The following is a 24,560-nucleotide window of genomic DNA, read 5'->3' as shown; positions in this document are numbered from 1 at the left end:
GAGGCTGGGGTCCCGCCGGGAATGGATGATCGAGGCGGGACTGGGGCTGGGATCAGGACCGGTATCGTTGCAGGTGGGAAGAGCCACTCCGGTATGGCTGCTAGGACCGTGCCTGGTGCTGCTCCTCCGGCTGCAGCCAGTGCGGTACTGGGGTCCCGCCGGGGCCGGATGATCGAGGTAGGATTGGGACCAGGACCGGACCGGTATCGCTACAGGTAGGAAGAGCTGCTCCGGGATGGGGGCTGGGACTGAGCCGCCGCTCCTGCTCTGGCCGGTGCGGGGCTGGGGTCCCGCCTGGGCTCTGGGCCGTGGGGAGCCGGGGCTATGGTGGTGCCGGGCCGCCAGGAAGACGGCGCTTCCCTGGAACAGCTGCTGGATCACGGCTGGAAACGGGTAAAGCAGGGGAATCGCCTGTGGCAGCCCAGGGACCGAATCGGCCTTGCCGCTCCCTCAGCGCCGCCTCCCGTCCCGCAGGGCGCCCCCTGGCGGACACGGCGCCGCTCCTCAGCCCTGCGGGGACACCAAGCCCCCTCACGGCCCGGCAGCACCGCGGCCACCGCGCTCCCCTGTACCGGGACACCGCACTCCCCTGTGAGAGCCACAGCGCCCACATCCCCCCGCTCCGTGTCCGCAGCCCCGGGGGATCTCCGCCGAACGAGCGGGGCTGTAGCGCTGGGGCCGCTGTTCCCGCTGCGGCTGTGCCCGGTGTGGGCCTGGAGGAGTCCAGAAACCCCCGCAGGGCTGGCAGCCCTCACGTCCTTGGGATCTGCAGGAGGAGCTGTGCCTGCGGCGTGCCGAACACACGTCCCGGTGTGGGCACCGGGGTACCGGGACATCGCTGGCACAGACACGGCTAAAGCGCTGCCTGTGGCCCCTCAGCCAGGGGCTGCTCTGAACAGGTACGTGGAAATGCCTCAGCCCGGACAGACACCACCGACAGCCCAGAAGGACCACAAGGAGCAGCTGGCATTGCCTGGAATGGAGGCTCGGGCCGTTTGTAGAGGGGCTCAGACAGCAGCTCCCGTTTCTGACCTCTCACAGCTCCCAGGTATGTCTCAGCCACCCCAAATCTTCTCTCTCCTTTCCAGCCTGAGGTCATTGTTCCTCAGCAGTGCTAACACCAAAGCCATCTTTCCTCACAGATATTGAATCCCAAGCAGTATACCTGGGACATGCCTCAAAATCAGAGGTTCAAGTGGGATGAAGTTTGGAGCTTCCCAGGGAGCCAGCTGAAGTGCAGAAGTGAAGGAAAACTTTTGCAGGTGGGTCCCACTGGAGGTGTGCTGAAGGCAGGGATGGGCATCCCTTTCCTGAGGGGAAAAAATGTGCAGAGGCTGCTGCTGAAGCTCTGAAAGGAGCTGGGCTTCTTCAGGGAGAGGTGTGCTGCCTCAGCACAGGCTGGGAGTGCATCCAGCCACTGCCTTGTCCTGCTTTAAAATATCAGCTGGAGCCTGAGCTCCAGGGGTGGGGTGTGAAATCAGCTGGGTTCCAGGGAACTCTGCCAAGTGACCCCAGGGACATCAGTGGAGCCGGGGGATGAGGGTTTTAAACAGCAAGTTCTATGGAATATAGACCTGTCCTTGTCCTGATCCCACGCAGCTTCCCTGGAACCTCTGCTGGCTCCTAATACAGCTGGTGTAAAAGTGGTAGCTCTGTGTGGGAATTTCCACTCTCCATGAGTTGCTGTCAGGTTATTCCAGCAGGAATTCATCAGGGAACGTGGGGCTGTGGGTACGGCTCACCTGAACTAGCAAAGCTGATACCAAACCCCAAATCCAGGCACCACACAGAGAGCAATCTCTGTGCTGCCCTGTCAGCTAAAACCCCTGGGCTGGGAAATTTCTGCAGCCAAATGCATGGAATAATCTAAATTCCAGCAGCCAGCATTCCCCAGAGGGACAGCCTGAGTCCCAGGGTGGCAGCTGGTGTCCTTCCCCTGCTGCTGGTGGGACAAATTCCCCTCAGAATGAGCAGGAGGGGCAGGAGCGGGGATGGGGAAAGTACCGGGAGATGAGGCCGCTGGAATGTCACCTGAATCGGGAGATGAGGCCGCTGCAATGTCACCTGAATCGGGAGGTGAGGTCGCTGCAATGTCACCTGAATCGGGACATGAGGCCGCTGCAATGTCACCTGAATCGGGACATGAGGCCGCTGGAATGTCACCTGAATCGGGAGATGAGGCCGCTGCAATGCCGGCTGAATCAGCTGGAAACATTCCTTCCCTGCAGGAACCAGAGCAGATCCCTCCTGGCCAGGCTGGGGGGCAGCTGCTGGGTCTGCTCTGGGGTAGAACCCCCTGCCCTGCCAGCAGCCCTGACTCTGCTTTCCCTCCCAGCTCCTGAGGGTGTCAGGGCCGCCGTGAGGGAGCTCAGGCCCAAAAACCCCACAGCCCACAGAGTGAACGATCCCAACAGCGAAATACAGTGTTGTGATAAAAATACTGTTAAAAAGGCTGTGACAACACTGTAATGGGATTCCCAGGAATCTTCTGGTCTGCTCCTGGGTCTGTTTTTATGTATTTTTACACCCTCAATAGGTAGCTCGTAGAATTTATTCTGGGACTCCGGGGTTGAGCAGGGCTGGCTTTGGATTGGCCTTCACCTCTGCTCCCCCTTGGGCCGAGCAGGGCGGACTCATCCCCTCAGCTCTTCCCTCCAAAACATCCCTGACTCATTTCCCTGCAGGTGAGCCCGGGTTTTGCCCCAAGCTGTCCCCTCCTCACCTGCCCTTGCCCTCACGGTGTCCTTTCTGTTCCCCACAGTGCCCTGGTGACACCAGGGAGGTCCCTCTGCCTTTCTCCAGCCCCTCTCCAGCCCCGGCCGCTCCTCTGCTCGCTCTCTCTGCCCCTGTCCCACACAGCGGGGCACAAAAGGGGAAAGGGGTCATTAATTTAATTAATTCTGCAATTAATTAATTATTTCCAACTCCCCAGTGAGAAGAACATGAACTCAAAGCCACCGAGGCCTGACAGGTTCCTGCAGTGAGAGCTCAGCGCACGTCCACAGAGGTAAGTCCAGTATCTAAAACAAAAAAAAAAAAAAAACCACAGGAGAAAAATGTGAGTTATTTTGCTAAGTTATTTCAGGTTCTTAGAGCCCAGCCAACATTTGCTCTTGATTTTGGTTGGGTGAATTGTGAGCAGTGGGCACAGGTCATGCCATTCGTGGGGGCAGAAAAAGTAGATTGGGCTCACCTTATTTCAAGTAATTAAAAAAGATTTAGAGCTCCTTAAACACAACACACTTCAATTACCATAATGTTTCTTCCTTGATTTAACTGATTCTCAGTATATTTTACACGACTTAAAACAACACCTCCTCCTTAAAAGACTCATAAAACATTAGACAAAAAGTCCTAACACCAGTCTCAGGCTTACACAAGAGACCCTCCCCATAACTAAACAAAAAAACCAAACCAATGTACCAAAAGTAGACCTTAATAACATCAAAAATACAATTCAACCATATAAAAAATAACTCCACATTTATTCCCTCCAAACACCAAATACTCTTCAAATTCTAAATAAAAAACTCTTTAAAAAGTAACAAAAACCATAAAAAAATCTTCTAATATCAAAAATCTGAACCCTTAAGTAAATATTACTCAAAGCCCACCAAAAAAAAAAATACAAAACAATCTAATCAATATCGTAAATACAAAAAAAACCCCATTATACAAATCATTACCATTCTAAATATAACATAAATGAAAATATCTTACTAGGACACATAGCTCCCAATAAATAAAACTACAATGTCAAGATATAGGTAATAATAATAATAATTCAACAAACTAAAGTTTCTCCAAAACCAAAATGCTTTAAAAACTTCAATATTTATAAATAACAACCTTCAATAACTCGAGTATTAATAAAGTCCAACAAAATTAAATTTCACTACATTTAAGTCTAAATAGTCTTAAATTTAATTTTATCACTGTAATGACCTATCAAAATTAGGTTTATTATTGCTTACTATCAGAATTAATTATTTATAACTTTAAATGTTATTTAATAGAACTTATAATAAATTTTATTAAAAATAATTTTTCCAAACTATAAAGTATAAAATTAATTTTCTTTAAAAAGTAAAACAGCTCCAATTAAAACAACTAAAATAAAACTCTAACAAACACCTACTAATAAGTAAAAAAATACAGTTTATTACATCATCCATTTCATTAAGAAATCTACTCTTCATTACCATCTCTAGTTTTTATCTTGTATAAATAACCCCAAAAATAGCAATTACTATTAATATCATACTATTTTAAAATTTTTAGTTTATTTCCCTAATATATAAATATTTTCAAAAAGTAACCTTAACTTCTCCAAACACTTACTACTAACAGACTAATTAGAGAAAATTATTAATTTTATAATAAACACTATTTATAAAACATCAGTATAATATTTACAACCAACTTTCACATACTTTACCATCTCTTTATATAATTACCAAAAGCACATAATTTCAAAGTCCCACTTTTTTATTCTCTAACCACTTATACATCTCTGAAACCAAGTTAACTCCCTAACTAATCTCTACACTAACTCTGTCATTTAACCTAATATTATCTCATCATTTAACCTATTTTCCAAAGTTAAAAAAAACTTAATTAAAAACCTCCACCAAACTATTAATCCTATAACTTGCCTCAGTTATTATTACAAAAACACTTCAATGAAAAATACAACTACAACATTCATTTATTTTTCTAAGTTTCATACTAAGTATTCAGTCTATCCTACAACTACATTTCCTGCACCCTCACACTCTCAATACCCAAATCCAAATTCACAATCCTGTCTGTAAGCACTTTCAAATATTTAAAAAATAAGTTTACTGTATTCAAAACATCTCTATTCTAAAAATACTTTAAAAAACCCAATTACTAAATAATTTAATTAATCTTTAATCCCAAAATTTTTACTCATAACTACTATTTTTAAAAACATTACTTAAAAATGTATTATGTAACATGCACTAATTACAATTTAAACTATAATCAAACCCTAACTCTACCGAAATAAAATAATTAACAACAATCCCAAATATTTACTATATCAAAAATAAATTTCAAATAGTTTTAACTTAACACACTGACTTTATCAATATAACAACTAAACTTATTTTTAACAATTATGGAACCTTCCACTAATTTAAAATTTATCAACTGTTCCAAACTCTAAAATAATATACAATATTTTAATACTTAATAAATATATCATTTCACATGTTACTAATTGTATATAATCTAAATAATTCCTAATTAATTTAATTTTTTACTTTACTGCATACATTATTTTAATCTAATATTTCTCCATACTTATAACAAAAATAATTAGAATAATATCTTAAATAAGTAAGTCACAAATCTCCATGCTTTTTTATAAGCCAAGATGTATCAATACTTTATTTCTCATATGAAAACATAAAGTTTACTTACATCTCAGCAAGTAGAAAAACCCAGGTAAGTTTCAATAAGAAACACAAAACCACATCACACAAACAACCACACTGACCACTCCAGCACTAAAAATCAATGTAAATACAACTGGAAATTACACAAAAATTCCAACTTACACCTAACATCTTGTATTACACCCATCAAAAACTATTAACTTTAAGTGTCTTTATAAATATAAAAATCGTATAAAATTCTTATTATTTAATAACTTAAAAATATAAAATTCAATCAAATATTATGCCTCTATTTAGTTTGTTTACTTTTAATTATACAACTCTACCAATGAACCAACCTAAACCAAACATTTAAATAACTTCAACTAAACTTTCAATTTTAAATACTTTGTATTCATCTGTCACTACTCAAAAAAATCCATTCTTTACTTACCTAATCCATATACCAATTACAAATTATCCATATAAATCTATTAATAAAAATCTCTTAATACAGAGAGAGAGGGGAGATGTGGGAATTGGAAAACCAGAAACTTCCAGAGACACCATAAGATTTGATCTGCAGCCTGGGAAGAAGCTTGGATTGATGTAGAAATACAACACACAGGCATTAGCAGAGAAATTATACATAAAACAGGAGCATCTGTAATTGGTCTCATGTGTTTGTTTCTAATTAATGGCCAATCACACCCAGCTGGCTCACACTCTCTGTGCCAGCCACAAGCCTTTGTTATTCATTCCTTCCATGTCTATTCTTAGCTGGCCTGCTGATGAGATCCTTTCTTCTATTCTTTTAGCATAGTTTAATATAATATATATCATAAACTAATAAATCAGCCCTGTGACCCATGGAGTCAGATCCTGGTCCCTTCCCTCACCCTGGCCCCTGTGAGCAGTCCCAGGCTGGGCTGGCAGCAATGGCATCCCCAGGCAGAGGACAGGAGGAGCCCTGTGTGCCCCTGACTCACCCACAGCAGGGCAGGGCCTGAGCCCTCCAGGGCAGAGCCTGTGCTGGGGCCTCTTGCCTGGGGCTGCTCAAACACCAAAGCTTTTGGCAAAGGTGGCAGGAGTTTGGTGATTTTTCCTGGCCTGAAAGAGAGGAGGAAAAGAAAATTATTGCACTGTGGAAGTCCAAGGATGCAGTTTTCACACTTGTGCTCTGATGGCTCACTGTGGGGTTTTATCCATGGGAGGTGACACCAATTCCAACATAAAAGTGCCCTTTTCCAGCATTTCTATTCCTAACTATTTCAGACATTAAAAGCAAGCTCATTTTTCTTGTTGCATTCTTTGCCTCATTCGAACAGAACCATTTTTATCTCTCATCTCACTTGTCAGTCCTTTAGCACTGGACTGTGTACAAAGGGAGGGTGCATCACAAGCAATCCCAAAGAGAAACCCCTCCAAAGCTGCCAGGGCAAGGTTCCAAGGCACTCCAGAGCACAGCCAGCTGTTCCTGCCCTGCCAGGCCACACAACCCTGTCCCATCCAGCTGGGCTGGGCAGGCCAGGCAGGGGCTGCCCTTCCTCCTGGGAGCACAGGGAGACAGCCTGGGCAGCACCTGGGAACAACAGGGGAAAGGCAAAATGAAAATGGTTTCTGTCAGAAAATGAGTGTCTGTAATCAGAGCTTCTGGACAAATTCAATAACAGCACTTTCATGTGATAAATATGGGCCCTGCCCATCCTGCCAGCCCAGGTGAAAGCAGGAAGGAGAGCTACAGGAACAGCAGGAAGGCAGAGTCCCTCATTTAGATGGATTTCCCAAAGTCTCTGCTGTACTGTACACTCTTTGTGCTCTTTAAAAGAATGGATTGCTGCTACAAAAATGATATTTTATCAGCCACAGCCAGGGCAAGGTGAGCTACAGCTGCAGGGCCAGGTGTGGGGCAGAGCTGGAGAAGTGAAGAACAGGCAATCTTGTCAAAAATCAATCTTGTTCAGATTCACCAGTGCTGGGAACAAGGCAAACACGCTGTCCTGGATGCAACAAGGACACAATGGCCTGGTTTGGTTGTTGTCCTTTGCCCCCAAGCTCTGGCCTCACCCCTCTCCAGAGGAGCAGGGAATTCCTGCAGGGTCAGGGGACTCTGCTCCCACTCCAGGGATGTGCCCAGGAAAGGAGGGAGCTGTTCACAGTGACTGAGCAGTGAGGAGCTGTGCCACGGGCAGCTGGGGCTGGAAATCCTCACTCAGGATTGCACACTGGATGTGCCAGGAAGCACATGCACTCACCTGTGCCCATTTCTGTCATGTGTCAGTCAGAAACCATGTAACCAGCGCCTTGCTCCTCACTGCACCACTTAGAAATACATTAAAAACAGAAAAAACCCAAACAAACCAACCAAACAACAGCCACAAAAGAGAGGGCTCAGTGCAGCACCATCTCAATGTTCTGCTCAGGGATGGACAGAAAGGAGGAGGAAAGCTGTTCTTCCAGTGCTGCCAGGTCTGGCCCAAGCAGTGTGAAAGAGCCAAAATTGCCTCAGCTGCAGCTTCCCCCCTTGCCCTGACTGCTGAGGGACAGAGGCAGCACAGAGCCCAGGCTGGCAGCACTCACACCCCTGCTGGCACAGACATCTCCATGTTCCATCTCTGGCCAAACAACCCCAGGATGTTTCTGCTTTCCTGCCAGACTTGGCAAATGTCACTGACGTTTATGCAGGCACAGACACCCTGTGTGGCTCTGGGGTCAGAGCCCCTTTGGCACAAAAACCCCAGAGAAGGTTGGGAAGAGTCTGATAAATCTTCCTCATACAAAGCACCAGTTTATCAGATTATGCTCTTTTCTGACCCAGACATGGGGCAACTGAGGCATTTTAAAAACTTGGATTCCATGTTCAGTCTCATGTGAAGGGTGAGACAATACAGATCTTACAATTCACGGTCACAATCAGCAGCCAACCATTTCCTGATTCCAATACACTGTAAATGTTTCTTGGCCTATCAGCTTTTGTCACACCATGCTGTAAATGTCTTAAAGCCAATCATCTAAAATTACTCCTTGTGAATCTTATTCCAATGCATCTTTCATAGTTCTATTTCTCTAAGGTATCCAGTCTTATTTACAAAGTCACCCTTTAAAACTTGTTTCTAGCTCCAGTTCTCTCTCAGCAATGTCTGTCCTGTTCCGTGGCATTTCTAAGTCAGCATTTCTTATCTCAGAATTTCCATACAGATCCACACTATGTGAGCCTTCTGTCAAACTCTGGAAATTTCCTGCACATCCATTTCCCTCCCAGAGCCGTTCCCTGGCCAGCCCAGGGGCTGTGGGTGCTGCTGCCGGGCACAGGGGCTGGAGGAGCCCTGCAGTGTGACATTAAACCCAAAAAAAGCAATTGCCAAGCACAAAGAGATCCATCCTCACCTGCTCTGATGGCTGAATCCCTGGGGCTCATCCTCAGCTGTCCCTGCTCCAGGGAGGAGGGCCTGGGCTCACACGCTGCCCTGCCAGCAGAAGGGAAAGGGTTAATGGAGCTTTTGGGCACGCTCCGTCCCCAGAGGGGTTTGGCACTGGCACGGGAAGCTCTCACACACAGGGAAAGGGTTAATGGAGCTTTTGGGCACGTTCTGTCCCAGAGGGTTTGGCACAGGCACGGGAAGCTCTCACACACAGAGAAAGGGTTAATGGAGCTTTTGGGCACGTTCTGTCCCCAGAGGGTTTGGCACAGGCACGGGAAGCTCTCACACACAGGGAAAGGGTTAATGGAGCTTTTGGGCACGCTCCGTCCCCAGAGGGGTTTGGCACGGGCACGGGAAGCTCTCACACACAGGGAAAGGGTTAATGGAGCTTTTGGGCACGCTCCGTCCCCAGAGGGGTTTGGCACGGGCACGGGAAGCTCTCACACACAGGGAAAGGGTTAATGGAGCTTTTGGGCACGTTCTGTCCCCAGAGGGTTTGGCACTGGCACGGGAAGCTCTCACACACAGATTATCCCGAGCCAGAGCCCTCCGGGGCACTCTGGAGACAGAGAGCAGGAACAGACCCGGCTGCAGCGCTGATCCTGCTCCTGCTTTCCCAGAGGGGCAGGGACAGCATTCCCTCCCGGCCCCGAGAGCCCCAAGGACAGTCACTCACTGGGGTGGCGCTGAAGCTGCCACTTTGCTGGCACTCCTGCCCTACAGCCAGCAGGTTTCTGTGGGAGCAGGAGTTGTTTGTGCAGGTCAGAGGCTGCACAGCCCCAGAGCATTCCCTTAGGGACACAAAGCTTCCCACGTGCCTTGTGCAGTCCAGTTTGTAATTTCAGTGCATTTCCAGAGAGTTTCAATGGGAATGAGGTGCCCTGGTGCCAGCCCAGCATCAGATATGGGGCATGAGGAGACTCACCAGACACATTCCCTGCAGACTCTCCCCTCTCAGCGCTCCAGCTGCAACATTCGCATTTCTCACCGAGTTCTCTTTCCAGGATTCCCAGCAGGAAACTGGTGGCCGCTTCCAGATGCAGATCCCCGAGACAGCGCTGCTCCTCTCCCCCCCGAACCCCCCCTGCCTCCAGCCTTTCCTCCTTTTATAACCACGGCTCCACCCAGGATTCAAAGGGAGGCTCCCAGGTGCTTCCCAGACCCAAATCATTCCAGGTGTTTCAGGAATTAACAGAAATAAGCTCGTCCCTTTTGGGGTAACAAATTATGTCTTTCCCCATTCCCCCTTCTGCCTCCTGTTCCCTAAGGCAAAACACCCGGATCAGGCGGGGGCCAGGGGGAAAATGTTAAGTCCAAAACCAAACCAAAGTTGTTTTTCCATCGGTTTCCCTCAGGACTGTTCAGTTTTCCCGCTGTTCCTCGGCCACAGGAGCAGCTTCTCTCTGGGACCCGTGGGGTGGCACAGGGACCCCGGTCCCGCTGCCTCCCGAGAGCGGAGCCCATCCCATCACACCGCAGCTGGGGCGCGGCGCGGGTTTCGCTCCATGGAACGGGATCGCAGCGAGCCGCGAGTGCCGGCACAGACCCGGCCCGCCCGGCAGCGGCTCCGGCAGCAGCGCCACAGCACACACGGCCCTGGGGGCGCCACCCGCCCGGGGGCCCCTGCGCGCCCCTGTCCCCTCCGGCCGCACCCGAGGGCACCGTCCCTGCCCGAACCAGGGGAACTGTCCCGATCCCGGCACAGGGACAGGGCGGAGAGAGCGACCCCGCGTTCCGCAGGGCGGGCACGGGGCTGGGCACGGAACCGCAGCCCGGCCGCCTTGTCCCGGGACAGCAGCTGTCCTCGGTCATTCCTGCTGCTCCCGGGGGTAAAACCCGCCTGGGGAATTGCTTCTGATCACAGCCAGCAGGTGTCTGACGGGAGTCCCTGAAATAGAGCTGAGTGTCTGTGACAAATGAGGGTGCTAAAGATGGAGTGACAGCAGAGGGAACCTTGTTCTTGGTAGCCGGTCCGCAGGAGCTGAACTCACCCCTTGTAGAGGCCGGCGGGGCCGTCCTGCATGAGCAGGGCCAGCAGGCAGCTCAGGGCATTGCGGGGCTGCCCGGGGCTGCCGTTCATGGACCGCGTCTTCACCACGTCCACCGGCGACGCCACCGCCGTGGCTCGGAACCCGGCGCCGAAGGCGGCCACGGGGTGGCACGGGAACGTGTGAGCGTGGGCAGGGCCGGGGCTTGGACGCGGCAGGGACGGGGATGGCGCCCGGCCATGTCCCCCCCTCCTGTGCCGTGCTCACCTGTCACCGGGATCAGAACCGGGATCGACATCAGAACCGGGATATCGGGACCGACATCAGAACCGGGATATCGGGACCGGCATCAGAACCGGGAACGGGATCAGAACCGGGATATCGGGACCGGCATCAGAACCGGGACCGGCATCAGAACCGGGATATCGGGACTGGCATCAGAGCCGGGACCGGCATCAGAACCGGGATATCGGGACCGGCATCAGAACCGGGATATCGGGACCGGCATCAGAACCGGGATATCGGGACCGGGATCAGAACCGGGATATCGGGACCGGGATCGCGGCTGGGAACGGGCGAGGCCCCGGGACCCGCCAAGCCCCGCGGGCGCCGCCTGGCGGACACAGCGCGGCGGTGCAGAGCAGCGCCCTCCGGTGGGCGGCGGCGGGACTGCAGCGCGACTGGGGCTTCCAGAAGTAGCATTTATTTTTATTTTAAAATTTATTTTATATGATTATTGTTTATATTATTATTGCTTTTATTTTTATTTGTTTTATTCTTATTTTTATTTTTAATGTGTTTTCACTCGTGTTCACGTTGAGCCTCTCGCTGAACCCAAGAGATAAGAAATTTCTTGCCAATTTTTTGCTCCTGACGAACTGAACCCATCCCAAATCCCCTGAATAATTTGGAGGGGTTTTTTCCCAGCCTAGGCAGGGAATTCCTTTTGAGTTCTCTTTCCAGGATTCCCAGCAGGAAACTGGTGGCCGCTTCCAGATGCAAATCCCCAAGGCAGCGCTGCTCCTCTCCCCCCCGAACCCCCCCTGCCTCCATCCTTTCCTCCTTTTATAACCACGGCTCCACCCACGATTCAAAGGGAGGCTCCCAGGTGCTTCCCAGACCCAAATCATTCCAGGTGTTTCGGGAATTAACAGCAATAAGCTCGTCCCTTTTGGGGTAACAAATTATGTCTTTCCCCATTCCCCCTTCTGGCTCCTGTTCCCTAAGGCAAAACACCCGGATCAGGTGGGGGCCAGGGGGAAAATGTCAAGTCCAAACCCAAACCAAAGTTGTTTTTCCATCGGTTTCCCTCAGGACTGTTCAGTTTCCCCGCTGTTCCTCGGCCACAGGAGCAGTTTCTCTCTGGGACCCATGGGGTGGCACAGGGACCCCGGTCCCGCTGCCAAGGTTTTGAAGCCTGTTCCATGTATAGCTTTAGACGTCCTCCACATCCCAGCAGCTCTCCAGAGGGAAGGGGACACCACAGCACTGGGGGTACTGAGGAGTGACCTCATCCAGCCACACACCTGGAGCTGTGGCTCTCTTACCTGTTTTTGCCCATGCCCACTTTCCCAGGTAACGTTTGGCACCAGAAAGCAGCCAAGATATTGCAATGCTCTGTTAGCACTACACACCAGAGGCTGGATGGATTAAAAAAAAAACTAATTTAATAATCTCTTGATCTCAAGAGATGCCTAATAGCCAGGAGCAGCTAATTCACAAAAGCATCAAAGAACTTCAATCAGACATTCAGTCCAGAGTGACAAGGCAAGGTTTTCTTTCTCTGCATCTGAGGTCAGGTTAAGCTCTTTAACAGCAACAGTGCTGCTGCTCCAGATCTGCTTCAGTGCCTCCAAGTGTGACAGAGGGAACCGCAGCCCGTGAGTCTGCAGGGGAAAAAGAGACAGAAAAAACCCCTCAGCAAAGTGCAGTGACTTCGTTATACACCAAGGGAGGGAGCAGCAGGAATGTGCTCAATTCCCACAGCACACTCCTGTGCATGGCAGCAGCCCCCAAAAGATAAAGAGTTTTATCCAGAGCTATTTTACTTGGAGGTAACTCTTCCATGCTCTAGCACATTTTACAAGGTAGGGATGTTTATGGCACATGTGATATCTTCCTGTGGTTTCCACACAGAAGGAAAAAAAAATTAAATTTACCCTCTTCTCTTTTTTAAGGGCAGGAAGGAAGGTCCTGGGATATCTCTGTGCAGCCCAGGGACCAGTGTCCAACCTCAGCTCTAAAGGAGCAGGGAGATTTACCTCAAATGAAAATAACAGCCTTGCAGCAAGCCAAGCCAGGCTGTGCTCTGCTCTGCCTCTTTGCTGGAGCTGTGCAGACCTGAATTACATTTCAGAAGAGGGAGTTCTTCACTCCAGTGCTGACCTGCCCCTGGCTGAAGTGAGCAGCCCTACACAGGGTGTTCCAGGGGATACAGGAGCTGACACAGGTTTAACATGACAGAAATGAGGTGCAGTGATCCCCATGGAATGTGTGCCACATCTGCAGCAGCCTCCAACAGGACCTGCTGAAGGACACACGAGTAAGAGAAGCTTTTAGTTGCTCCAGCAGCTTTGCTAACTGGGCCACAGGGCATGCACAAGATATCCCATTAGCATCTGAAATGTTTAATTAAGCATGAGATCACATTACTTAGTTCTACTATTCACTGCCTAGGCTGCAGTTTCAGCTCATCCCAGTACTCTGGGAATGGGCTGAAAAACTCTGGGTGCTGAAGAACACAGCCAGACCCACAGTGGCAAGATAAATTTTGGGGTGTGTTTGCAGGAACAAACCTGTGCCAGGCCATCCTCACTGGCAGTGTCATTCTCTGTCCCCATCATGTGAGTTTCTCTCCTGTTCTTTAAGGAATGATACACATAAACCATGTCCCTCCGAATTTCATCCTAAAAGACAGCAGGGGGAAAATGGTCACAGGTGCTCCTCACACTCACCATGCCAGCTCCTTCATTCCAGAGGCCACTGCTACAGCAAGGAAAGCAAGTCACCTTCTAAGTGAATGACCCAAGAGCCACCTCCCACAGCAAGAAGGGACTCTCCAAAACACCTCTGAAAATTTATTTACAACCTTCTGCCATAAAACTGACCCTGCTGGAGTCACAGGACTGATGCTGTGTAGAAAAAATGCCATTCAAGGCACCTCTCCTGAAAAGTCTTAATGAACAGGTATGCATCAATAAATCTCCAGTCTGAGGCTGATCTGTCTCTTAAAAATCACATGCACATTATCAATCCTTGGTCAAGGCTGTGCAATAAAATTGGAAAAAAAGTTTCCAAACCCTACACAGTCTCACAGCAATGTGGACACAAATAAAATGGAGGAGAAAACTGAACAAGTTCTGGTATGTTTTCTTGAAGGGACACACTCCACTCATAAAGAAAACAAAAAAAAGCAAGCACAAAAAAACCCAAAAAAACTTTTACAAGATAACCCATCCTGTGTGTGTTCCCCCTCCCCAATTTTTTTAAAATTAAGATGACAAAAAAGCACTTCTATAATTTCATACTAAACCCTCATAATAATTTCATAATAATTTCATAATAAACCCTCACAGATAAGCAGCAGAGTAAACACAGAATGATGCAAAATGCCAGTATCTATGTTGTGGAACATTTAATAAGTGCCACTGTCACCCACTAGGTACAGACATAACTCAGTAGTGAAGACTAAATGTAACCAAGAGAATTCCCTCTCTTCAGGAACCCTAATTTTATAACTTCTTCATGTTTTAAAATTTTTTTAATCTATTATCCAGAGCTATAGAAGCCATTTGAGCTGCTATCATGACCTAGCCCACGTGATTGAGAATCACAGCCAATATAATTCTGTGCCTCCTTCCAGAAGGCTGGAATGTGCTCAGCAAACAGCCCCAGGATCTCCTGACAGCAATAGAGGGATGCAGGATCCAGAACTGCACAACAGAGCAACAATTCACAGCCTCCCACTCCCCACCCCAGGCATACAAGGGGGGCTCCTCATACTTACAGCATCCTCTTGATCTGGTTCCACAGTGATGATAGCATGGTCTCTAAACTGCAGCCTGATTTTGCTATCTATTTTTGGCAATTTCCCACCTAAAAACAATAAATTCTCCCTTAGAAAAGGAAGAAAACCAGACATGATACAAATTGAGCCCCCTGTGCACTACCCATTCTCTCGTAGCTGTATTTTTTTGTTAACCTGTGTTTCCACAGCCACAAGTTCTCAAACTTGTGTTGGAAAGAGAAATGAGGAAGATTTTTTAATTCTAGGATAACCTTTATTTCAGTCTAAGGGAAACAGGTCATGTGTCCTACCAGACACTGGGAATTGACCAAGAGAGGTGTGCAAACACACACAGAGCCAAGCACCACACAAAGCTGGGCCCAGACTGTGATCTTGGCCTGCCAGGAAATGCTCCAAGTTTTAAGAGGCAGACTCAGGCACCACCATCCCATCAGCTTTGGGAAGCTCAAACTGTACCTGGAGTGAAAGGATCAGAGTCAGATGCCAGGCACGGCGGCAGGCGGTGCGCGATGAAATCCTTCCTCATGTCGGACGATCTCAGCTCCCTGGAGCTCTCCAGGCTGTCTGCAAGCCTTCTCAGGAGGCTGCTCAGCTTTTTGCTGCACTCAGCTGTGTTCACCTGCTGAACACCCACAAAGGATTCCAGCTGAACACACCAGGCCTAAAGCAGTGAAAATCTGGACACTCCTCTCTTATCTTTGCTCAGTCCCAAACCAAGTTTTGTTGCTTTTAGACATTCCCCATGAGCTGTTCATCAAAGCTGAAGCAGCAGGACAGGACCACCAAGTTCCACAACAATTCAGTGACTTCAAGATTGAGAAGCTTGGCCTGACAGAACTTTTTCTGCCTGACAGATCATCTGCATGCACCGTTACTCCCTGAGTCCCACCTACACTAACCATGAGCAGTTGCCTTGGAATGCTTGTCCTCAGTGCTATGTCCTCTTTTGCTGTATCAAACACCAGGCCAGGAATTGCATCCAGTAAGAAATCTCCCCAAGAGCTGAAGGACAGGAAGAAGAAAAAACATTACTGAAATAGTTCACTGAAACAAAACACACATCCTTCTTTTTGTTCCTAACTAGTGTTAATATATAGAACAATCATTAAAGTCTCCTGTTTTTTTTTTATCATGTCTACTCAAATGATTCATTGTCTGCCACCCAGTGGGAAGAAAGAGCTCTGGCCAATAAAAGGAATTGGACATTTACTTCTTAGTGGTTCTTTTACCCCCAATTTCCAAATGTCTTCAGCTACTCCTTTTCCAAACTGCCCTGCTTATCCCACACGTGCACACCTCTCTGCCTGCTGGGATCTGGTCCAGACAAACTCTGCTTACACAGAGATGCCACTTTTGTCTTGGTGCCTAAAAATACCTGCAAGTGCCACCTCCACAGCTATTTTCAAATTCTCTTCAATTTTCCAAGGAAATGTTTCCACATCGTGCTTCCATCTACAAGCCAAATCAAACCCCCAGGACTGCTGCTTATTTTACCTACACTTGCTGACAGCAGGGCCAGAGGAAAGCTCTTACACTTCACTGCCAATAACCTTCATGCATGATGATTCCACTTTTGACCTTGGGAAGAAGAGCAGCTTTGAAGCTTTTGCTGCTCTCTGCTCAGCCCTGGAGACATCCCCAGGGAATGTGCTCCTGACAAGCCACGCACTGGACTGGCCCTGGGCTGGTGCAGCCATGGAGAAACTGCACTGGCTCCTCAAATCTCCAGCAATCCCATGACAAGGAGCTGAATCCTTGCCTTCCCAGCACCCAGTAAATTCCTACAGATCCAGCTGGACAAACCCTGCTGTGCCACAGGAGGAATGAGCAGCAGCACTGACACCCTGGGCTTCCACAGCAGCACAGCTGGTGGTCAGAGATTCATCTCACCTAAAATATGCCCAGGCTTTTCTGCCCTGTTCTGCAGCTGACAGAAATCCTTCCCAATTCCTAAATCAGGCCAATAACTCCAAGCCCAGCACCTGAGAGCTGATAAGGTGGCAATAACAGCATTTTCCTGTGTGATAACAATGTTTCACTGGAAGGACAAGGACCTGACCTGTGACAAAAGAAATCTGACTCTCATGTATGGGGTAGAAAATGAAAAACACAGATCAGCAGAGGATATTTGCATGGAAGAATTTGTCTGAAGAGGTGTGGGTGACCATCAAATACAGGAGGAAACCTGCTGAAAGAAATAACCCATGGCTCTTTATCTGGATTATGAAATGAACAGCAACTTCAGCCACTGGTGAGGGGTTTTTTTTAAGACAACAGTGAGTTTGCAGATGTAACATTATCTTCCACATTAAAGTCTCCAGCTGGTAAATAATAAATACAGCAATTAAAAAGCAATCAAGCTTGCTGCATGAAGACCTGGCAAAGAGGCTGCTTCAAATGATAATGGTCTCACTCCCCTCCTTCTCCCAAACCCCAAAACTTCAATTACTGCTACCTCAACACTTAGATTCTGTCCCTAACAGCAGGGCTCCTATGTAATAGTGGAGTATCTCCCCATATTCCATGGGGGAAAGCTGGCATAGCCTATCCCTGTGGCACCCACAGGAAAACAAACCACACAATGGGATGGACACAGGAAAGACCCAAGCAGAGCTCATTACAAGGTTATTTTTTTTTTAAGAAACAGGAATCACTTCTTTGAAATACCAGCTTTAGGTCTCTACTACTCACAGACATCACCTGGCAGAGGAAAGCCATACAAAAGAAGAAATAAAGAGGAATTACTTGTTTTGGTAGGTGCTGATGGTCACATGTGTTGAATGGGAGATCCCCTGAGGAGTGTCAGCCTGGTGAATAGTCCCTCTTGGGAAGTACAGCAAGTCACCTGGCTGCAGGAAAATCGAAGAGAATTGATACATTTAGGCCACTTGGACAAACCTTACTGTAGTGCAGAGAAAATAACTCTGAGCAGACAGACTGACAATATATATTCCTTAAAAATCACAAAACTGAGCAATTCTCCAAAGTACACTTTAATAACATAAAGCACTCTAAGCCTGAAGTCCAACACCTCAAATTTTCCAACCTACTGTCAATATTTGCTCTACACCTGTCTGCAAACACGAGCTTTTAGCATGCTAGAACATGCACAGTCCTGCTGAGCTGCAGGAAGGGGACAAAGAATCAGCTGAGATGAATCTGCTGGCAATTCAGTGCCCTGGGAATTTGGTCAGGTCATATAAAAAAGAAAAGGCCAGTGTTTCACAAGAAAAGTCAACTAGTCTGAAAATTTTAGTTAAAACACTTAAAAAACCACATAGAACCTTCCTCCTCCCCTATCTTCTCACCTATGTAAATTAAATATCTCCACAGAGAAAGTAGAGATTGGGGAAGCTGAGACAAGAAAGAAGTGCAAAGCACAAGAAATTGCCTCCACAAAGGAAAAATCAGTTTACTCATGGCTTTTCCTATAAACACCAGCACAAAGAGAAGGGTCATAAAGCAACAGTGATGAAATCTGATTCCATTTTAACCTTATGGTCCTTAAACTTGGTCACATCAGCTACTTCTAAGAGCCTACCAAGCATGATTACTTTTCTTGCTACCACATCCCAGCCCACGTGAAGCAGTTAGATGACAATACCTTTAATGTGAATTCATGTGTGGGACTCCCAATCCTGTCCTCTGGCTCAACGTTGTACTCCCGAGCCAAAGGCACCGTTGGTTTGTAGAGCCTCCAGTGCTTCTCTCCTTCCAGCTGGAGGATGAACACCTGCAAAAGACCATGAATCCAAACTTTCTGGGGGCCTAAGGAAGCCCTGCTGCCCCTCACACACCCAGCTCACCAGGTATTTTATTTATCCTCTGAGGAACCAAGCCAGCACCAGGGACAGAAATACTGGCACAGGTTGCTTTTCTGACAAATACAGAATTTCCCTTCCCTGTCCTCAGCTACTCCACAGCACAGCAAATACAATTCCTTTCACATCATCTTGTCAATATCTAAATACACAGATTTGCATTTGAACTAAATTCTTGTACTCTATTTAGAGACAACAGAGAGAAGAGTTGTGAAGTGTGATCTGCTTTATCCTGAATTTTAAAATCCCTGTTCCTCTCCAGTCACTTAAACTTAGCCATTACTATTAGTACAAAAATATATCAGGAAACACTTGTAGTTATTTGCAAGTTTTCAGTGGAAAACCAGAACTCTTTCTGGAATGTTTATTGAGGGGGAGAGGTGGAAGCACACACAGGGGAGCCCACAAAGGGTCCCACAGAGAAGGGGGTGCTGTCCTACCTCGACATCATCGTAGTGAGGGGGAAGGCCCTGAGAGCCCTGGGGAGTGATGTAAACATTGGAGCCCACCAGAGACCCAAAGTAACACTCCAGCTTCTCCTGAATCTTCCACAGCTCCTCCTATTAAAAAAAAAAATTAAAAAAAAAAAAAAAAAAAAAAAGATGCTGTTAGTACTGAAAAGCTCAGGCAAGCCTGTCTGCCACCAGCCCATCACTGGGGAAGAATGGTGACATCCCCACAGCAACACACAGCTGGGAAGCAGCTTCTCCTCAAGGCAAGCACTGCACTAGCAAAGGAGATCTGCCATGAAAGTAATGGGTAAGCCAAAAACTCTGGTGCCTCAACAGAACACTGATGTTTGCTGTCTTCCCTGTACCACTTCAGGCTGCAAAACCAGTCAAAAACGAGGATAAACAGAATAAACCACCCTCATCCCATCTGCATCAGAGAATAACACAAAAATCAGACACATTTTACAAGTGACTCCAACTGTTTGTGCTCAAGCACAAGCTTTACTCATTCATACCCAACATGTGACAGGGAAGCATCAGGAGATGCCAACAACTGAGATCAGTCAGTGACACCACACGTGGGACTCAGCTGGGTATTGGGTCCTTATTTGGGCCTTGGACTGTGCTGACACCTTGGGACAAAGAAGGACTGCCTAAATCAAAGCACCTACAAGTATCCAAGTCCTTTACAACAGTGCAGCACCACTGTCTCCTCCCATGCACAAAGACTGAGGACACTCAGCTAAAATGGGGTGGGCACTTCCATGGTGCAATTCAATTCTAATCCACTGGCAGGAACGGTGCAGTGTCCTGGAAGTACCTGACATGGTTTCACACCTCATCCTTGATTAAAGGGAAGTGGTACAAAACCCCTGTTTGCACAAGGAAAAGCGGGGAAGAAGAGATAATTTAAGCACAGATGCCTAATCATCATATATGCATTTACAAAGCACACTTAATATTACAGAGAATCATTATAGCATGAATCAGACTTTGTTACTGCAGAGCACTGAAACATGATGGCAGTGCAGAAATATAAGCCGTGTTCTAATACAGTTCATGTAAAGATTCCAGCAGGTCACCAATGCCAACCTCCCCTGGGGCAGATATGAAGCCATGTCTAGTGCCACTCAGCAAAAGCCACACCACATTAGAAACCAAGCTTTCATTACAATGAAACAATCCCACCTTAAATCTCTGAGGTTGATGAAACTGTATTGTTGCCTTCTTCTGCTCAAAATCCTTCTTGAGCTGCATGTAATTCACTCTGCCTTCTTTGTTCAGAACCTTCTTTTTCCCACTGACACACCTGCAGACGTTGATGTCTCGCCCATAGTGCAGGCCCTGGCTGCACAGCTCCTGCAGCTGGCACAGCTGGAACAGGGACTGGTAGTAAGCAGCCACCAGCACATCATTCCTCTCAACAAGCAGTGGCTTCTGCTCCCAGTAGTCCCTGAAGAACTCCTCTTCCTCAACGGGAGAGATCAGGCTCCTGAAGAGGCTCTCCGGGCTCTCAAAACTCAGGACTGATGGAGAAGCAGCTGTGTCCAACCTGGGCTTTTTGCACTGAGCCTGTGTTTGCTTTGCCACGTCTGCAATCTTCCCTCCCTTCTTGGGCATCTTCCTGTCCAAGGGCAGAGAAACCCAGAACAATCAGCAAAACACAACCTCCAGAGGTCACAGGCCCAGGGCAGCAGCCCTTGCCCCATCCAGGGGGATATCCCAGTTCAGGAGCTCACTAACTGCTCCCAGCCCTCTCCCAAATCCCAGCAAACTCCAAAGGGCTCTGCTGGGAACTCACAGGAGCTCACACCCCACAGCTGGGTTTGTACTAAAGAACGTGTGATGGAACCCAGGGGATCATTACCAATGCAGGAACCCACCCATACAAAGAACCTGTGGGCAAGGGGATATGTAGCAAGAGCTGCAAATTATTAACAATAAAATCAACTCAGCTTTAAAAGACTGAGTGGCAATATGCAGAGCAAGGTGGAGAGAGGGGGCAGGATCAGAAACTTGTATTCTTATTACACTTCCTTCAACAGTAGCAGTTTACAAAAGAGGGAACATTTAGGCCTTTCTACTGATGCTATGTATTTACTAAATCTACAAGCTTAAAACTTGTAAAATATGCCACTTAAAAACCAAAATGCCAAGATCCTGCTTTGATTTCTGCCAAGCTGTCAAACTTTGTGGTTTATGTAGAATAAAAATAATTCTTTCATACAAGCACAGATATTTAACTTTAAAGCTGAAAGTCATTTACTTTGTTTTTCCACAGTATGTTGTGTAGAATTATGCAAGAATAAAAAAGTCAATTCACAAATGGTTTAGCTGCCAAGTTCTCAGGAAAGTTAAGGCACAAACTGAGTTAGCAGTAGGTCTGAACCATGTGCACACAGACTTGCCTGGAGTCTGCTCCTGCATTTCCTCCCCCAGAGCAGCAGCAGCAGCAGCCTGGGGAGCTGAGCTAAGCATCCTGAGGATGAGCCAGCCCCATCCCTGGAGCAGCAGAGCCTGGCAGCCAAACCCAAAGCGACTCTGGGCACGTCTGGGTGAGTCTGAGAAGCCAACCCAGGAGTGAGAACATGCTGATGCTTTCACTGCAAGTAACAATGGCACCTTTCACCCCAAAAGCAAGTGCTATCAATGTACTGAGATGCTTTTGCCTTATCCTGAAACCCAAACTCCAGCTGTGGGTGGTGTTTCCAAGCAGCAGGAAGTTCTCCTGTGCAGCAGGACACCCTGCAGATCCCCCAGCTCCTGGGCTGTGCTCCATCAGCAGCTCCTGGAGCAGCCTGTCCCTGTGGTCTCCTCAGTGCTGCAGGAGGGAATTCACATCACCACCTTCCCAGCAGGATGGACATTCCCAGCTGCAGAAAGCCATTGTTCTACATGAGGCAAAGAAATGCTTAAAAAAAATAAAGACTGAAAATTAGTCCTTGGTTGGTAGCAAGATCTGAAGATGCTGCTGGCATTAGGATCTAAAACTGGTACTCCCCAAATGTCAGGAACATAAAATGCAACCACCCCTGAATTGATGGGTTTGAATTCCAGGCCTAAAGCCACCATTTCAACCTCTCAGCTTGCTCAGATTGATCCAATGAAGTTAAATTCACATAGGTGCTTGTTTACAGAACTCTGCTTCATTTACACCATGTGCTTCCCTGTAGTGCTTGGTTATTTATTACAGCTGCAAACCCAGGATTGCTTTGGGTTGGAAGAGATCACCTGGCACAAACCCCTGCCACGGGCAGGGACATCTCCCACTCGATCTGTTTGGTCAATGCCTTATTCAACCTGGCCTTGAACACCTCCAGGGACGGGGCGGCCACAACTTCTCTGGACAAGTGTCAGGGCCTCACTACCCTCACCAGAAAAAATCCTTCCTTATATCTAATCTAAACCTACCCCCTTACAATGTAAAACCATTCCCTCCTGTCCTGTTGCTACAGACCCCGGTAAAAAGTCCTGTCTCTGTCTCTCTTACAGCATTGAAGTACTGAAAGGCTGCAAAAACATGTCTAGAGAGCCTTCTCCAGGCTGAAGCAGCCCAGCCCTTTCAGCCCGTGCTCGCAGCACAGGAGCTGCAGCTCTCCGATCATTTTGGTGGCACCCTCGGATTGTCTCCGACAGCTGCCGGTGCTGGGGACCCCGGAGCTGGGTGCAGCCTCCGGCTGGGGTCTCACGGGGCAGGATCCCCTCCCTCCTTCCCTCCCTCAGGCCACGCTGCTTTGGGTGCAGCCCGGGACACGGTGCAGGGCAGGCTCCGCATGGCCGGCTGCGTGCCCGTCCTTCACCTCCCCACACCGCCGGCTCCCTCTCGGCAGGGCGGGAGCAGGAACCGAGCAGCAGAAGGGGCTCGTTCCGTGGGAAGCAGCGGGAATAGAGGCGGGCACGGCGGCTCCGGACACACGCAGCCCGGCCGCCACCCCTCCCCTTCCTTGCGCTGCCCTTCCTTGCCCTCCCCATTCCCGCAGCCCCGCGCTCACCCTGCGGGCGGAGGGAGGGAATGGACCGGACCGGACCGGACCGGACCGGATCGGGTCGGGTCGGGTCGGGTCGGAGCGGGACGGGCCGGGCTGCCCCCGTCAGGATGTGCCGCGGCCGCGCTGGGTGTCACGGGAGGAGGCGCTTCCGCCGGCCGGGAGGAAATGCAGCTCCCGTGTAATTCCCGGGTGTATTCCAGCGGGAACGCAGCGCTGTCTGTGCTGGAGTTATTCACAGGATTAAATTTTGCTTCGTACACACAACAGTGTCTGGGCTTTAGCTGTGCAATCTTTTTCTGGACCAAAATTCCAGAGTCCCTCTTACGGTCCCTCAAAGAAATCTTCAGAATCCTTACCGAGCACATGAAAAGTTCCGTAAGTGTTGTTAATTACCTTTACTAAAGAGGCCTGTTAATGGTTTAGTTTATATTGGCTAATGACATCAGGAAAAGATGTTAGGTAGGCTTTGCTAAAGCTTTATTCTTGTGTGCTGATAGTTTGAAGAACTATAAAACCTTTAAGAATGAAGTTGTCCGGATTTAAAAGCTTGCATCACCTACGCTAACACGCACAGGATGTTTTCTTATTACAGATGGGTGTAGCTGCAGATGTTTAAAAACAGTGAGGCCACATCCTGCACCTCAGCTGGTGACAGAAATGGTGACAAGCTGTTATTTCTGCTCCAGAAATCCACAAAGTAGCCTCAGCATAACTGCCCGAGTGCCATCGGGATGAACACTCACCAATGTGTATTTACATCGTGCCTCTGGTGCTTTAACTCACAGTAAATACTGTGGGATCTAAAACCCACACATGGGACTGGCTGCAGCATCAGCAGGAATGGGAAATACTCGTGAACACCTTCTTAAAGACTTCGTGCTGGTCTGCAGAGACAAATCGAAAGTATTTATTACCATACCTGTCACCAAGTTAACACACACCTCTCAGGGTCATGGGAGCTTAGCCAGCCCTCTAGCACCCTCGAGACAAGAAAGAGTTTGTTGAAATACTGTTTGTTACCTTTTACTATTTATACAAGCAATAGAATTTTTTAAGCATTATTTATCCTGATATTATCCCTGGTATTAATATAATAAATATTATAAGCTTTGCTGTAAAAGTGTGCAGTTAAATGTCATCATCATTTACAAGAACAGGACAAGGGGGAATGGCTTCAAATTTAAAGAGAGGGGGATCAGATTGGATATTGGAAAAAAAATTCTTTACTGTGAGGCTGGCAAGGCCCTGGCACAGGCTGTCCAGAGGAGCTGTGGATGTCCCATCCCTGGAAGTGTTCAGGGACATGTCTGAGCATCCTGGTTTAATATGAGGTGTCCCTGCCCAGTACTCTGGGTGGGGAGAACCCCTGGCCAATGGTTTCACTCACAGCTGAAAGTAAAAACAGCTTTCTCCACCTGAAGCAAACCCTGCAGCTCTCTGGCACCTGTACAGATGTGCC

At 47.9% G+C, this 24,560-nt stretch overlaps 3 protein-coding genes across 4 annotated transcripts; 1 reads left to right on the top strand and 2 right to left on the bottom strand.

Moving 5' to 3' along the window:
* The first annotated feature begins 324 nt into the window (after nt 1-324).
* Nucleotides 325-6,686, top strand: LOC134415026 (nascent polypeptide-associated complex subunit alpha, muscle-specific form-like). The gene is made up of 4 exons (XM_063150352.1): nt 325-1,048; nt 1,143-1,262; nt 2,933-3,007; nt 5,920-6,686. Exons 1-2 carry the CDS (start codon nt 325-327, stop codon nt 1,202-1,204), a joined length of 786 nt encoding a protein of 261 aa, XP_063006422.1. The 3' UTR covers nt 1,205-1,262; nt 2,933-3,007; nt 5,920-6,686.
* Nucleotides 6,687-10,805: 4,119 nt separating this feature from the next.
* On the bottom strand, nt 10,806-11,042 carry LOC134415261 (putative mitochondrial transporter UCP3; the record flags this gene model as incomplete). The annotated part of the gene is made up of 1 exon (XM_063150542.1): nt 10,806-11,042. A coding segment is annotated over one exon (231 nt), but the record flags the coding sequence as incomplete, so codon positions are not given.
* Nucleotides 11,043-12,457: 1,415 nt separating this feature from the next.
* RIOX2 (ribosomal oxygenase 2) lies at nt 12,458-23,231 on the bottom strand. Of its 2 annotated transcripts, XM_063150195.1 has the most exons (11): nt 23,170-23,231; nt 23,105-23,129; nt 20,301-20,736; nt 19,101-19,220; nt 18,444-18,572; nt 17,585-17,688; nt 15,739-15,841; nt 15,296-15,461; nt 14,819-14,907; nt 13,608-13,718; nt 12,458-12,698 (listed from the first exon to the last, which is right to left on the bottom strand). In XM_063150195.1, the coding sequence occupies exons 3-11, from the start codon at nt 20,730-20,732 to the stop codon at nt 12,540-12,542; spliced, it is 1,413 nt and encodes a 470-aa protein (XP_063006265.1). In that variant the 5' UTR covers nt 20,733-20,736; nt 23,105-23,129; nt 23,170-23,231; the 3' UTR covers nt 12,458-12,539. The 2 variants fall into 2 exon arrangements, with proteins under 2 accessions (XP_063006265.1, XP_063006264.1); XM_063150194.1 differs by having other exon boundaries at nt 23,105-23,177.
* Nucleotides 23,232-24,560: the final 1,329 nt, after the last annotated feature.

This window comes from Melospiza melodia, chromosome 2, assembly GCF_035770615.1.
Source record: "Melospiza melodia melodia isolate bMelMel2 chromosome 2, bMelMel2.pri, whole genome shotgun sequence".
In the NCBI taxonomy this organism is placed as follows: domain Eukaryota; kingdom Metazoa; phylum Chordata; class Aves; order Passeriformes; family Passerellidae; genus Melospiza; species Melospiza melodia.
The sequence above is the reverse complement of the archived record's forward strand: the minus strand, read 5'-3'. Positions and strand labels throughout refer to the sequence as shown.

Coding starts and splice junctions, on each gene's coding strand:
- LOC134415026 (XM_063150352.1), top strand. CDS start 325: ATGGTGGTGCCGGGCCGCCAGGAAGACGGCGCTTCCCTGGAACAGCTG. Junction 1,049..1,142: donor TGACCTCTCACAGCTCCCAG/GTATGTCTCAGC, acceptor CTTTCCTCACAG/ATATTGAATCCCAAGCAGTA.
- RIOX2 (XM_063150195.1), bottom strand. CDS start 20,732: ATGCCCAAGAAGGGAGGGAAGATTGCAGACGTGGCAAAGCAAACACAG. Junction 15,842..17,584: donor ATCAGCACCTACCAAAACAA/GTAATTCCTCTT, acceptor CCTGTCCTTCAG/CTCTTGGGGAGATTTCTTAC. Junction 14,908..15,295: donor CTCTGATCCTTTCACTCCAG/GTACAGTTTGAG, acceptor TATTGTTTTTAG/GTGGGAAATTGCCAAAAATA.